We start from the raw sequence: 15,218 nt of genomic DNA, 5'->3' as shown, positions 1-15,218 counted from the left end.
GGGAGCTCCTCCATGGTAGTGACCAGAGAAAAGAAAGACACTATTGCAGAAAGTACTACCCTTGCCTTTTATAACGTGAGGAGACCTGGGATAGGCACCGTGATAACAGATAAACCGAAGCACATTAAAAATTTCAAGGGTTTATTTGAGCAAATACAGGTTTAAATTGGGCAGCACCAAAGTGAAGGTGGTTAGGACGGCTCCACCTACCCGGAGCCGGGAGGGGGGTGCTTACAGAGAAGACGGGGATACAAAGCAAGGAATTTATGGCACTGGCTGTAGCTGAAGTGGTTGCCTTATTTGAGAAAGCCGAGTTGCCTATTGGCAATTGGTTGGTCTTAAGAGTCATTTTCTCAATACCAAGACATTGCCTTGGGCTTGGGTTTTGGTTTGCTTATGTAGGTTACGAAGGTATCAGAGTCATCTCAGTGTAATGACCTCCTTGTTTATTTGCTTCAATAGCACAGAATCCCAGGTAATCCTCACCTTAATTCCATGATGTAGGCACTTGTCACCTACATTTTGCAGATGACAAAATGGAGGAAAAATAACATGGGCAATCTGGCGGAAACATGAGTCAAACTTCTCTGCCTCCATGCTCTTGTCACCATTCTACACAACTTTTGATACCTGCTCACGAAATGTCCAGCCTTCCTTTTTCCTTAAGAGAGCCCAGCTGGGCTGGTTCCAGGAGACGGATCTCAGAGAGGCAGAATTCCTGATATGAGGACACTGAATCTCACATCGTTTACTTTCATTTTTATTTATTTTTTAAATTGCTGTTAGCATTTTTTAAAAGATTTATTTATTTTAGAGAGAGAGTGTGTGTGTGGGGGGGGAAGGGACAGAGGCAAAGGGAGAGAGAAACTTAAACAGATTCTGCACGGAGCAGGGAGCCCAACGCAGGGCTCAATCTCCCAGCCCTGAGATCACAACTTGAGCTGAAACCAAGAGTTGGACACTTAACCAACTGCATCACCAAGTTTCCTATTTTTAAAAAAGATTTATTTATTTATTTTTAGAGAGAGAGTATGTGGGCAGCAGAGAGACCGAAGCAGAGGGAGAAAGAATACTCAAGCAGACTCCCACTGAGGGTTGAGCCTGATGTGGGGCTTGATCCCAGGGCCTTGAGATCATGACCTGAGCTGAAGGCAGACACATAACTGATGGAGCCACCCAGGGACCCCCAGAGGCCACCTTCTAAGTGGGGCCTTGCCCAGCCACTTTCCTGAAAATTGCAAACTCCCCACACCCCCAGCGCTTGCATCCTCCTGCCCTGCTGCATTTTTTTCTATCTTCTTTATTTTATTGTTTGACTTCCTCCCCTAGGATGGACCTCCTTACAAGGGCAAAATCAAAAGCTTTCAAATCTCTTGTTCACCGCTGTATCCCCAAGAGCTAGCACTGTGCCTGGTGCCTGGTAGGCACTCCAGAAAACAGCTGTGGAAGGAACGAATGCGTGAACGGATGGCAGCGGAATCCCTCCCCGCTCCCGGGAACCCGTGCTCACCTGTTCACAGATAGCACCTGTCATCGTGACTGGGAAGGGCCTGACATTCCCTCGACCCAAGTTTTCACGTTTCCTCTGGTTGCTGAAGAGCTTCAGCTCCCTCTTCTCTTCCTCATCCAGGGAGTTGCAATATCGAACCTGCACAGACACAGAGGGTGCCATGGAGGACGTCGCCCTTGCTCGGTGGGATTTCTGAAGCCCACGCCCTGGAGTTTTCTCGTTAAACGTGCTCTCACTCAGCTTCGTGGTGCCGGCCAGCACTGGCCGCCAGCGGGCTCGGGCTGGTGAACGTGAGTCTCTACCCCAGCAGAAAGAGCTTAGTAAAGGCGCCGAAGTCCAGAGCCCAAGTCAGGAGCGGGCTCAAGGTCGTGTAACTGTCCGTCGGCCTTACTGCCTGCTCTACTGCCCCACTGAGATCCGCATCGTGTGGGGGGCTCTCGTGCTAGTCAAGATCTGGGACTTTTTCCTACTTAAAGAACCATGTGGATCTTCAACTGGATCGTGGGGCCCTGAGACGTTCACCTCCCTGTGTTCATCCGCCATCCTTGACACCAAAGGATGGCTCCAGGCCAGCGAGTCAGAACCGCGGTCAGAGGGCTCCCAGCTTCTGCTCTCCCACCTCATTTTGGGACAATGGGGAACCAAAGGCTCGAGGCAAAGGAGCCGGTCCAGAGGTACATGCCCTGCTTCGCAGAAGTCCTTGCATGTTTATCTATGTGAAGGAGGGAAAGGGCGGCCCCCTGGGCTTCGGCTAATCCATCCACTTGCATAAGATACTTGCCTTCTTGTTAAACATAAAAACCCACAGAATTAAGGGAGGGACATTACAGACACTCAAATCCAGCATTTCCTGGTCTTTCCCCCTATTAACACATACCGTGGGAATTCGGCCATAGTCTTGAACTATTATGAATACTGTTTTTAAAATGGTCTCACTTTTTAGAACTTGAATACATCTACTTAAAAAGCAAGTATATTATGACTATAAATTAAAAGTTAGTATCATCTACAAAAACCAGAAGGTGACCATAAAATGAAACAATGTGAAATCGGAATCATGTTGTTAGATTCTAGCTACTTCTGCTCAGGGGAGATCCTGAAACGGAGATTCTTGATGCGGTCACCTGAAAGTGGAGCCTGGTATGAGCTGGAGAGGTGTGAGAAAACTGCTAGCCCAAACGGAAAGCCCACCCCTCTCCCCCTGGGGCTGATTCAGCCACTCCATCGGGAGGAATGAAGCACAATTTAAAAGGGAGTGATTCTCTTACTATGTGGCTCCCTTTCGCCTACCACCATGTCTATGCGCCACCCCAAGTCCCGTGCCTGCCACGCTTTGGGAAACATGGATCTCATCCCACCTCCTGTCTTTCTTTGGAGTAACAGTGGAAAGGTTAGGTGAAATGCTCAGATGGTTTGTTATAGGACGGTTGGTGGGAAATCTTTGGACCAGGACCGTTGCATCCTAACTGGAAAACCAGCGCAGCTGGACCTTGTCTCAACTGCTTCCTCTGCGCAAAAGAGCGAATGATCAGATACTGACTTTAGAATCACTCTTTGTCCTCAAAAGGGCCATGTCAAGTGGATGAAATGTGCCCACCGGGTCACATGGAAGGAATTCTCACCAACAGGAAGAAGGAATTTGAATGGTCTCTTTTCATAAAACCACAGTTAACTGTAAACAGAATAAATTGTTAAAAGCAAAGAACAGATACCTTGCTCTATAGAGTAAAAAAGCATTAAAAGAAAGTCCTCCTGCGGATGGCCCGGCGAGCCCTGGGCTCCGCTGTGACCTGACTAGCCCGGCATAGATACGACTGCACCACTGACATTTTATGGATGTGCTTTTAAAGAAAGGCACTCCCCTCCTGCTTGTAAAAACCCGCATTTTCACTTCCAAATTAGCTAACTGGGCATCGGGTTACAGTGCTTGCTCTCGGCTTTGAAGGAGAAAACACTGTTTGTATTTGTTTTACGAAGTCGGAAATGGGCGACAGGAAATCGTGGCTCTCTTTCTAGGGACTCGCTTTAGTTTTCTAAGCTTTTGCTTCACTTACTCAAATCCATTTTTGAGGCTTTTGGATTACCCCTTTTGATCTGAATATGGGAAAATAAAGACCAAAATAGCACCTACTCAATTTCCCCGGAGATCCGGCTTGTGGGCGGGGGCAGTCGGTAGAAAGCCGGGGTCCAGCTCTCTAGAGGGGTTACTTCTCCTTTCAATTTAAAATTGTTTCCAATGCAACCAGTTAAGGGGACGATTCAGTTCTAGAGGATGACTATTTTTCAAAACCGGATACTTAAAAATTAATTTCTAGTTTACAAACCTAAGCCCTCAAGCGGGATGATCTTTTAAAAATGTATCCACGGATTTCCCTTTATGAGCAATTTGACTTGAAAGATGAGAAATGCCTGCTGGCAGTGCCTTCTATCGAGGTTCAGGAAAAAAGGACAGCCTGCAAGCCATCCTTCCACGTGTACCAATGGTGCCCCTGCAGAGTTGGCCTTTCGATGCTAAAAACACAGATGTTCGAGCTGCGTATCTGGACAAGGGACTTCTACTGCAGCATCGCGTGGAAAACTTGCCTACTTATTTCACATGAAACGATGCTGAAAATGCCAGAGAATCACAACGTGTTTGCAGGGCTTGACCCTGAACTGGCCCGGGGGGAACTGCAATCGGCTAAGGGACTCGGGCAACCAGCACATTCTTCTTCAACTAGGAAAACCTGGGCTTGAGCTTTTAAATTTTAGGGTTCCCTGGATGCCCCAAACGGCTAGTAGCACCAGGCACAGATGTGAACCCAGTCCATAATGAGATCTGCTCTTCGGTAACCCTCTCCAGAAAGTGTCAGGCCTTTTCCTTTGGTTCTAATTAAGGAAGTGAAAACCTAAAATGAAGGGCCAGAGTTTTCCTTCGGAGACCTCACTGATCACAGCATTCTGATTATGAAGCAGGTAACAACTCACAGAAGCTTCTAAGCCAAGTCTTCATAAGGCCCCGCGCGGGCCCCTTACCTCATTGTCATGTGGCGGCAGCTGGTGTAGGAGCTGCTTGATTCGAAGTTTCTCTCCGGGACTGTTGACGTAAGGAACCTTCTCCTCTGGGAGGCAGCTATAGTACTGGTGAACCTGCAGGATGAAAGCACATGGGTCACTCGCCCGCTCCCACTCCCTGGGAAGAGGATCCCGGCAGCAGGACACGTTCGTCCTCCTGTCGTTTCCACCCTTCTGCAACTCAACAGCATCTGCGTTTCTCCTTGCAAGCAGACAGATTCATCCTTGAAGAAAGAGTGGGGCGAATCACCCGTATCTTGGGGCTTTCCCTCTCTTGCAAGGGAAAAATAAAGCCAGCACACTTTCCTAGAAAAAAAGAATTTGGCAAATAGGCGGAGGAACCCAGAGGGTAGAGCTTTGTCGGCTCCCCCCGAGACAGAGAGCAACTTTACCATTTTCTCCGTGAGTCTCCGGCGTGCACCGTGCCTCCCTAGCCAAAGGGATGTGTTGGTGCCTGCCTCACACTGGAGTCAGAGCCAGGCTTTGGCGCTCGCTGAGCGCCTGGGTCCCTCAGGCTCCACCAACACTGAAAGCCCTCTAGGTTTTGAGCGCTTTGTAAGGGCAGGTAGCAGTTGCCATCTGTCCGAAAAGAGAGTCACTACATTTGGGATACTGAGTATGTAATTAAAAATTGTCACTGACGGGAGGATTTTTGCACATCCTAGAATGTTCCTGTTTACGGCTGTTAGGACATATTCTTGCACTTTCTGGGGCTCATTCAACTCTAACAAAGACTTGGGAAGGCATCTAATTTTGCTTGGGAAAAGAAAACAGACATTCTACTATCCAGCTGTATGCAAAACTAGGGTCAAGAAAAACTGGCCAAAAGAGAAAACAGAAAACAGAAGGTATGCTATTATACAGGGGAGAGAGAAAAAAAAAAAAAATCCCACAAGCTCAGATGACATCATGGAAAATTCTTTTCAACTATCTCTTAGCATCATGACCAGCTCTTGCGAAACAAGGCATTCATTCAACGAGACACAGAAGACAGAAGACTTGAGGCTCTAAATTCATCATATTTATTCCACTTCACAAGCTTGGTCTAATTCCCTTGAGTTTAGGGAGCCCTCGACATGAATACATGTTTTGGGAATGCTGGGGCACAGAGCTACAAAAGCTCTATCTACTTTGATCTCCAGAAACGAAATCATAACTTTTAAAAGGTGGGGGGGGGGAGGGAAAGGCTTTGCAATGACAAGGCCTTAAAACAATGAGAAGGCCACCTTTATTTTCATAACACATGATTGCAACCATTCTCCATCGTCTGTGTATTACTGTCTTAAGCAAAGGCCAAAGGCGACCATAAACAGACTGCTCAGAGACCAGCTGGCTTTCTCAAGACAGGGCCTTGCAACTCCTCCCTAGAGGCACCTGGCAGGGAGCCACGTCTGGGGATGGGGAGGAAGGGCTCCGGGTTTTGAAAGCAGCCCACAGGTTACCAGCAGTCTCTCTGAGAAGAAATGGAAGCGCAGACCATGAGTTAGTTCGGGATGAGGAGCTGGTCATGGGCCCACCGGAGACCGGCACTCCAGTTTGTGCTCGGAGGAACCCGTGTGTCACACGCTGTAGCAGGTTAAGAGCAGGCAGAAGGCAGGGGCGCGATCCCGGCGTTCTGGGATCGAGCCCCACATCAGGCTCTTCCGCTGGGAGCCTGCTTCTTCCTCTCCCACTCCCCCTGCTTGTGTTCCCTCTCTCGCTGGCTGTCTCTATCTCTGTCAAATAAATAAAATCTTAAAAAAAAAAAAAAGAGCAGGCAGAAGGCAGAGGTTGTGTCTTGGGGAATGGGCCTCGCCCCCCAAGTTGAGAGACTGCTCGTAGCACAGCCTTGCTGCAAGGTCCCTTTGTCATTCCCACTCTAGTGACAGAACTTCAGGGACAGATGCTAATAAGAAAGGAAGTCACTAGAGATGCTTGACAGGAGAGTCCGATTTGAGTGCCATGAACCCTCCCCCGAATTGCCCCTCATTCCTCACACACCCCTCTTCACCGCCCAGAGCACGGGCATCCCCGAGAACCCCTGTGACTTGGCACCTTGAGTCCAGCCTTCGCTGACATGGGCCAAGGCCGAGCCTGGCTGGAATCTTCCTTGCCTCTTCTGTAGCCTGGCCAGCTGTTCCTGAACCCCCATTCATGGGTTTGTCACTTCCCAGCTCTGTGTTCCTGAGTGAGTTCCAGAACCTCTGAGAATCCTCATCACAGGACTGTGGCAATTAAACGAGAGCGAAGGCTAAGCCCTTGGCCCTCAATAACAATCAGTAACACGAATACATAAGGGTGAGTCTATCATCTGGCCCGCAGGCTCCCAAGGGAACAATGCAAACTTTCCTGGCCTCTCTTCCCTTGTGAGAGGCAGAGTCACACTATGAGCTGTCAGAGTGAGGCCAAACCTGGAGGCCCCCAACTACTTTAGTCTAAGAAAGAAGGTGGCAAGGGGGAAAAATGTTATTGAAGCTAGTTTGATCTCAGAGGGGAAAAAAAAGGCAGATTCTTACAAAGATGTGCCATTCTCTCCAGAAACCCAACAGAATCTTTGGGTCTCAGGAGGAGACGGGACTGGCTACTGGAAGGGAACTGGTAAGGGATCTCATCTCTCTATGCCCAGTGTCCTGGACCCTCGTCTTCTTCCTCTGTGGATCTGTTCCTTAGCTTCTCAAAGTTTAAGGTTTCCCACAGCACCTAAACTTACACAATCTCCCTTCGTGGCCATCCTAGACTGACTCACTTGGCTCTGTTCCGAAGTCACCAGAGAAGGACCCTGCTTACCCCGTCTTGGGCAAGGTCCACACCTGCAGACTGGATTAGAGAAGTTCCACCCTGTTTTGAGACTGGAGACAAAGGCGTCCCAACACGTCAGGGCTGGGCAAAGCAGAGGCGGCCGTGACTGGAGACCTCCAAGGACCAGGAGCTAAATAAATACCCTGGCAGGCAGAGGTCCATCCTAAGACTTGGAAGTCTTATGTCAACAGAGGCAATGACTACTCGTTAAGAACACAGCTCTGGTTTTCCTGGCTGGGCGTCTTGAGTTGCCTTTTGTAATTCAAGCCTACTGATCACCATTGCAGAAAATACGTCCTTTCTACCAGCATTCGATAATTCCTTGAAAAAAGAATGTACTAAAAATAATTCCTCAGAAGGCAGCCAACAGTTTGGTGGATGACTTAAAAATTTACCAAGTGAAATGCACCATTATGAAACCAAATCAGCTAATATTAACTAACGACCTCCCAAATCGTCCCCATGTCACAGGGTAGGTGATCCGGCTTGCTCCGAGGATGGGGAATGAGGTGGTCCTTCACCACTTCCCTTGGTCCTTCCACCATTTGACTTCTGTTCCTCCTCCTGCTGTTTAAGAGCAAGGGAAGTCCAAGCCCTTCCTTGAGCAAAGGGATGGGAATGATGGAGAAACTCCCCTCCTGAATTCCCAGTCTGGCTCTGGCTCAACACAGAACTGCTGCCTGTAGTCTCTGGCATCCTCCAAAATAAAACTACTGTGTGGCCCAAAACAAACACTAAGCAAACCAACGGTAAGGGGAAAATATTTAGTGTATTTTCTGGCACTACAGAAATTAAATTTGGCACCACCCCTGAAAACCCTGCAGATTGCTCATTCTGGTCCAACCATGTTTCTCTCGTTAATTTTCACAAGCAAATAATCAAATCCAATAGAATTTTGTCAATGATGACCATTACTGAGTAATATCTGGTATGGTGGTCACTTTTTTCTCCTGTGTGTACTGAGTATCACTCTCCAAAAGCAGGACTACGGAATGTGCTAGAAACTCCATTCCATTTACTCATTACTCAGGGAGAGGTGCCCTGTGATACTGCACCCTGGGTTGAGCTGTATGAGGTACACTTCCCCCAAACAGAAGCATTGTGCACACAGTCAACTGGCTCAGGAAAAGGAGATAGCTGAAGGCCTTTATTTACGGTGTCACTCCCCACAGCGAGGTTTGGCAAGAACTTCAGTCTGTGTCAGATGGATTGTAAGAGCTTTAGCCAGTGTGCAAATAAAATCTACAAAGTAAGGCCTCGCCCAGTTTGAGAGACTGGGTTTGTTAGAAGGAACTGCACATTTGACAGCATTTCTGCCTGGGCAGAGACGGAAGGGAGGGAGTCAAGGGACACCCTGTTGGAGAGAAGAGTGTGCTAAAAAAAAAAAAAAAAAAAAAAAAAGAAGTGCAAAGTGCTTCATGTAGAGCGGTGGTTCTCAAATTTTAGCTTGCACCAGAACCACAGGGACAGCTTCTTAAAACACATTTCTAACTCCACAGGACTGGGGTGGCGCCTGATGGTTCGCATTGGTACCGCTTTCTCCTGCGATGCCCCTGCTGGTGGTCCAGAGAGCATGTTTCAAGAGCTGCAGGGCCATCCCACTGTTTTCCCTCAGCAGCCAATGCCATGAGGTTGCCAGGCCAATGATGGTCTTCCTAGGCTCTCCAGGAGATCCAGGCGGCCCCGAAGAGGGGAGGGAGCTTGTGGAATCTCTCTTAATTTTGCAGCTGTCTCTTGCCACACCGACATACATGCTGAAAAGGGGGATTCTACCAGCTCTGGCAGGGATAAGACATTCTGAGGGCAAAGTGATCCTGTTATTGGGTGGGACATTTTCCATATCAAAAGCATCCGGTGTTTTTAAGAGTGGAAGCCAACAAAGAAGTCAGACTTTCTTGGCTGATCTCAGATGCAACTGTCCTTTACCCTCTAAATGAACATATTTTTTAGGGAGTGGTTCTTATGCCGGAAGTGTGTTTGTATACAGTACCTTGTCAGCCCTCCACACACCCTAGAGGCTGGTACATTGTACTCACTAGACACACAGCTATAAAAGGGGAGAGCCATTTTTGGAGTTGTCTTCCTTATCCTCTCCTTTGTTTTTCATGGCTTCTTGGCCTTCTTTATCAAGAAAAAAAGACACTGGCAGATGGATGGGAAGGAACTAAAAAACCAGATATAGTACATTCCTAATATGTATGACTGACCACATACATGGTGAACATGTTTTCCTTTGGTGTTCTCCATAAAATAACCGACATATGGTCCAAAATGAACTGGCAGTAGGTAAAAGGGGTACTCCAAATGAAACTGTCTTTCCACAACTCCATGGAATGATGGTATAAGGGAGTTGTGGCAGACACGGGGGCCCCCCACATCCATTTTCCTTTTTCCCCTTAATAAGAATACCAAAATCTTACTTAAAGCATCAATATGCCCCTCTTAGAATAATATTTTTACACCTCCCTAGTAGCTATGAGTAGCCCTGCAATTAAATTCTGGCCAATGACAAGTAGCATGTGACTCCTGAGAGCTTTTAAAGGAGGCTGAGCAGTTGGCAAAGGCCTCTCCCCCCCATCCCCCTTTCTTACTGTTTCCTGTGTGGAATGTAAAAATAATGGCTGGAGCTCCAGTAGCCATCTTGTACCATGAAGTTCTTTATTATACCATGGAACACCAAACCAGCTCTGGATCGCCTATCTCTGAACTTCTTTTACCAATGAGAGAAAGAAATGATTTCTTTATTTATAGTCTCAGGTACTAGACTGTAATTCCAAATGATATAGCAATGGTTCTCAAATGCTAGCATACTGCAGAATCATTTGAGGTCTTCATTAAACATTATCCCCATTTTCATTCTTCTGGGTCTGAAAAAAAAAAGCCCAGAATTCTGTATTTTTTTATTCTAAAGATTTTATTTATTTATTTGAGAGTGAGCAAGTGAGGGATAGATAGTGAGAGAGACCATGAGTGGGGAGGAGAGGGAGAAGCAGGCTCCCCGCAAGCAGGGAGCCTGATGCTGGGCTCTATCCCAGGACCCTGGGATCATGACCTGAGCCAAAGGCAGATGCTTAACTGACGGAGCCATCCAGGTGCTCCCAGAATTCTATATTCTTAATAAACACTTCATACCACACCAGGAGAAACACTGGTTTAAGAGGAACGCAAACAGGACCAGACGAAGTGAGGGAAAACTCCTGAGGTATAATCTCTGATGTGGGCTGACACATCTGAAAGGCTTTATAAAAGCCCATCTTAACCCAGAGACTAACTAGAAGATTAGACCTTTATTTCACACTCTCCCTCTCCTGCAGTTTGAGAAGCTTGGAACCTCGGTTAATCTACCTCAATTCAGGGAGGCACTATCTAGAATATGCCTGAGGTCTCAGAAGGCAGGTGCTACAGAGAAGGGAAAGATGCTGCCTGAATTTGCGGCATGTAGTGGTTTTTATGAAAAGTGCACACTAGCTCTGAAATGGAGACCTGGAGAACAATCGGGAAGCATTACAGCTACAAGCAAGTGGTGATGGGCTGCTTTTAAGGGCCCATTTGTTCACTGTGCCCCCACTTGCCAGAATTTCATTACCCAAGCAAGAGGAGAAAAGTGGTGTTAAGTGGCATCTAAGAGATAAAATTGTACCAAGTTTGGCTCTTTTCCTTTTCTCCTGGAGACCCACATTATAATTGTAATTGGTTTACTCAGGAAGTAATGTAGGAAATAACAGTCCAATACCTAATGTCTAAACAATGCCTCCATCATGCTTCAACTCCCACAGGAGTAGGATCAAAAATCAGAAATGAAAGCTCATATGCAGGGTATTTTTAAAGAAGAGTATTTCAAAGGCTTTTCTCCTTCCTTCCTTCCTTCCTTCCTTCCTTCCTTCCTTCCTTCCTTCCTTCCTTCCTTCCTTCCTTCCTTCCTTCTTCCCTCCCTCCCTCCCTCCCTTTCTCTCTCTTCCTTCCTTCCTTCCTTCCTTCCTTCCTTCCTTCCTTCCTTCCTCTCTCTCTCTCTCTCTCTTTCTTTCTTTCTTTCTTTTCTTCTCGCACGCAATGTCTGATTCAACATTAAACCACGTCAGACGTAGATTCAAAACATACCCAGAATCCAGTCACTCCCCTCCACCCCGTAGGACCAACTAGCCACGACTAAGTGCTCACAGGAATGACTGCCACGGCTGCTTCTGGACCCTGGCTTTCACCTTTGTTCCCCTGCAGGTGATTCTCTATTCAGCAGCAAGAACCACCCTACTTGAATACTAACCAGGTCAGGTCACTGTTTTTCTCAAAATCTTTCATGACTTCCCACTCCCCTCTGATTCAAAGCCAAAGTCTTCACTACAGATCATGCCTCCTGAACACTTGGCTGATTCTATCACTTACGATATTCCTGTGGCTCAGTTCTGCTCCCAGTGCTCTCCCCGTTCTTCCTCTCACCTCAGGGCCTTTGTAGTAGCCATTCTCTTCGCCAGGCACATCCTTTCCCCCAGATATTTATGTGATGCCCATTCTCACTTCCTCCAGTCTTTGCTCAAAGGTCACCTCATCAGAGAGGTCTTCCTCCTCAGAGAGGACGACCCTAATCGATCCTTATCAGAGAGGACGACCTTAATCGATCCTTATCAGAGAGGACGACCCTAATCGATCCTTATCAGAGAGGACGACCCTAATCAATCCTTATCAGAGAGGACGACCTTAACCAATCAGCACCTTCACCTCTTGTTCATGAGACTGGTGCTTCTCAAACGGGGCTACTGTTGACCCCCAGGGGTTATTTAGGAATGTCTGGAGACATCTTTGGTTGTCCCACCTGGGGTGAGTGTGTCTGTACGTGCAAACGTGCATGCTATTGGCATATAGTGGGTTGAGGGCATGGATGCTGCTGGGTCTCCTACCGTGTATAAGACAGCTTCCACAGTAAAGACCAGCCTGCTCAAAATGTCAATAATATTGAAACTGGTAAACACTTAACCTGCTTTTCTTCAACGAACTTACCACGTGCCAATGCATAATCTGCTCATTCACTGTCTCTGTTTCCTCTAGAGTGTGAATACCTGGGATTTCGTTGGCTATATACTGCCCCCCCCCCCCACCATGAGTGTCTTATACCTAGCAGGTGTTCAACACGTGTTTGCTGAGTGAATGCATGTTGTATTCAAATCTCACCTTTCTGCCTCTCTGGTTTATGGAAGGATTTGGACAGATACACGGAGCAAGAGAATACACAGGTGAGATTTCCGGAGGAACCAGGGTAAAACTCACAGAGCTTCCCTTTCATCCCATCAAAGCACCTGTGTTGTCACTGAAGATTCCTATGTGTGGGGGGCGGGGCCGGGGGGGGGAGGTTGGAGGAGCAGTTAGAAAGATGAAGGGAATAACTGACAAGGAACTGTTTCTTTAAGAGGAAGGGGCAAAGCAACTCCCACTTGTATTTGAAGCTAGATAATTTCTTTGAGTCGACTTTGTTGAAACTACAGAAAATAATCACATTATGTCCTGAGTAGTTCCTGTAATCACAAATCATGTGAATTGTTCTTATACGCCTCCTATTCCACATACGCACTCTCTCCAAACCTTTAGGCTTTAAAAATTTTTTATTTAGAATATTAGAATATTAAACTTCAATGTTTCATTAGAAAATACCTCCCATTTAGTCTGGAGCATTACCTGGCCGTTATTGTATTCCGTCTTAAAGAAGAGGTTCCAGAATTGAAAGAACTTGGAGTTTTAACACTTCCCCTTCAAACTACAATTACATAAAGACTCCCCTTCCCCAATTTTACCAAAACACTCCTTGCAGAATGTCTACACATTTGCATACATGCCCTGCTAAAAATTCCTCAACAGTTGCTTACTTTTTTTGGTAACAGTTTCAATATTTCCTTTAGACAAAACATACACATACATATGTATGGAAAAAGCAGGATGGTAGTTTCCTCTAATGGTTAAGTGTTTGGACTCTGGAATCACATTGTTTGGGTCTGAATACCGGATTGAACACTTACCATCTGTACACAGTTGGGCAAGTTACTCTATATCTCTTATAAAGTCAATATCTTCATCTGTAAAATGGGGACAATAACAGTCACCTTAAAGTATTGCCATGAGGCTCAAATGGTGTAGTGCCACCAGGACAGAGGCAGGCACACAGCGAAGGTTCTATTTTTTTTTTTTTTTTAAAGTTTTGAAGCCATCGAATGCGTAAGTCATACATGTCTGTGTCATGGACTGAATTGTACTCACCTGTCCACGTGCTGAAGCACTAACCCCCAAAGTGATTGTATTTGGAGACAGAGCCTTTAAAGAGAGGATTACATTTAAATGAGGCCAGAAGGGTGGGGCTGTAATGAGAAAGAACTGATGTCCGTGTAAGAAGAGGAGGAGACACCAGGAGCGTGCGTGCATAGAGAAAGAGCTATGTGAAGACACACGCAGAGGGCAGTTGTCTGCAGGCCAACCCTGCTGGGAGCCAGATCTGGGACTTTTTGCCTCCAGGACTGTGAAGGAATAAAATCTGCTGTTGACGCCACCCAGTCTGCAGAATTCTATTAGGGCAGCCTGAGCAGACTGGACAAGACAGTCTCCTATATGCAAGGAACAGTTCAGGGCTCGCGGGCAAAGGACACGCATACAAATAAGAAATGATCCCCAGACGAAGGAGGTTCTATGTGAGTACAATATATAAGACAAGCACGCAAGTGGCCGTAATGCAAAGTTAAAATAAAGCAAGAGCCAGCCGACGCGAACAAAAATGCTACAGAGTTTCAAAGAACAATGAATCAAATCCCTAAATGTGTACGTTTGCCCATTTCCATGTGGAAACAATCTCACTGTGGATGATTTCTAGCTACTGTGTGATGTCATTGGATGAGGGACTGGGAAGGGCGCAAAGTTGCATCCATTATATGGTACTGTCACCGCACGGAGGTAACCGATGAAATAAACCCAAGAGCACAGATAGCAGCGCAACAGAGGAAAGTCATTAGGAAGGGATGAGTTCTGAGTACCTATCACCTTTGTTTTTAATATAAGTTTATACAATTAAGCTTTAAAAATGGCTGAATGAGCACTGGGTGTTATATGAAACTAATGAATCATTGAACATTATATCAAAAACTAATGATGTACTATATGTTGGCTAATTGAATTAAAAAAAAAAAAAAGAAAGTTGCAATGCCCCCCCCCCCCCCCCCTGGCCAAATGGCTGAATTTAACAACTGGCTTACAGAATTCCTGAAAACTGACCAACTGGATCTTGGGAGGTCAGCCAATTCCAGCATACCACTGTCTTAAACTTATATTGTCAGTTTCTTTGGCAAACTCTCTTTAAAAGGTAAAAACAGTAGGAGGTCTGTAAATACCTAAAGACTACTTCAAAGGGCATGAAGACAATCCATCCAGCTCTAGCTCTGTCTTTGATGGTTCTGGCAAACAGCACATTGCGTCAAGTCATCTACTTTCACGGATACATTCTTCAAAATATTTACAGGTCTCACTCTGCTAGTCCTTTCCATGTTCTCTCCATCTGTGTGCCAAAAACTTTGCTCTTTCTTTATACATCTTTTCCTTTGCTCCCTTCTTGTTTCCTTCTTAAATCCCTGGGCATAATCCAGAAGTGAAGAACATGTTAAAATAGTCATTTATGTACTGGCAGGTGTCTGATTTTCTCTTCTAATGTTAAAAAGGATGTGAGTCAAACATATTGTAGGTATCTACAAAAAAGAAAATAACAAAAACCCCACCTGAAACCTTAATAAAACTCTACTTTTTTTAAGCTATCCTGGGAATGGCCAACGGTATTTTAGGTCATTGATTCCTACTTAAAAAAAAAAAAATGAAAAAAGATTTTCCACTTCTGGGATAGCCACTCAAACCTCAA

At 46.1% G+C, this 15,218-nt stretch overlaps 1 protein-coding gene across 5 annotated transcripts in view; it reads right to left on the bottom strand.

Annotated features, from left to right (window-relative positions):
- PRICKLE2 (prickle planar cell polarity protein 2) overlaps positions 1–15,218 on the bottom strand; it is a 311,761-nt gene that overhangs the window by 51,079 nt on the left and 245,464 nt on the right. For all 5 annotated transcript variants that reach the window (XM_045807536.2, XM_045807533.2, XM_045807534.2 and 2 more), the window contains 2 exons: positions 4,526–4,639; positions 1,511–1,648 (listed from right to left, as the gene is read on the bottom strand). In XM_045807536.2, coding sequence (XP_045663492.1) covers positions 1,511–1,648; positions 4,526–4,639 — 252 coding nt within the window. The remainder of the gene's footprint in view (positions 1–1,510; positions 1,649–4,525; positions 4,640–15,218) is intronic.

Source organism: Ursus americanus, chromosome 14, assembly GCF_024610735.1.
Source record: "Ursus americanus isolate L20-20 chromosome 14, mUrsAme1.1.p, whole genome shotgun sequence".
In the NCBI taxonomy this organism is placed as follows: domain Eukaryota; kingdom Metazoa; phylum Chordata; class Mammalia; order Carnivora; family Ursidae; genus Ursus; species Ursus americanus.
This window is presented reverse-complemented; position numbering and strand designations above follow the sequence as displayed.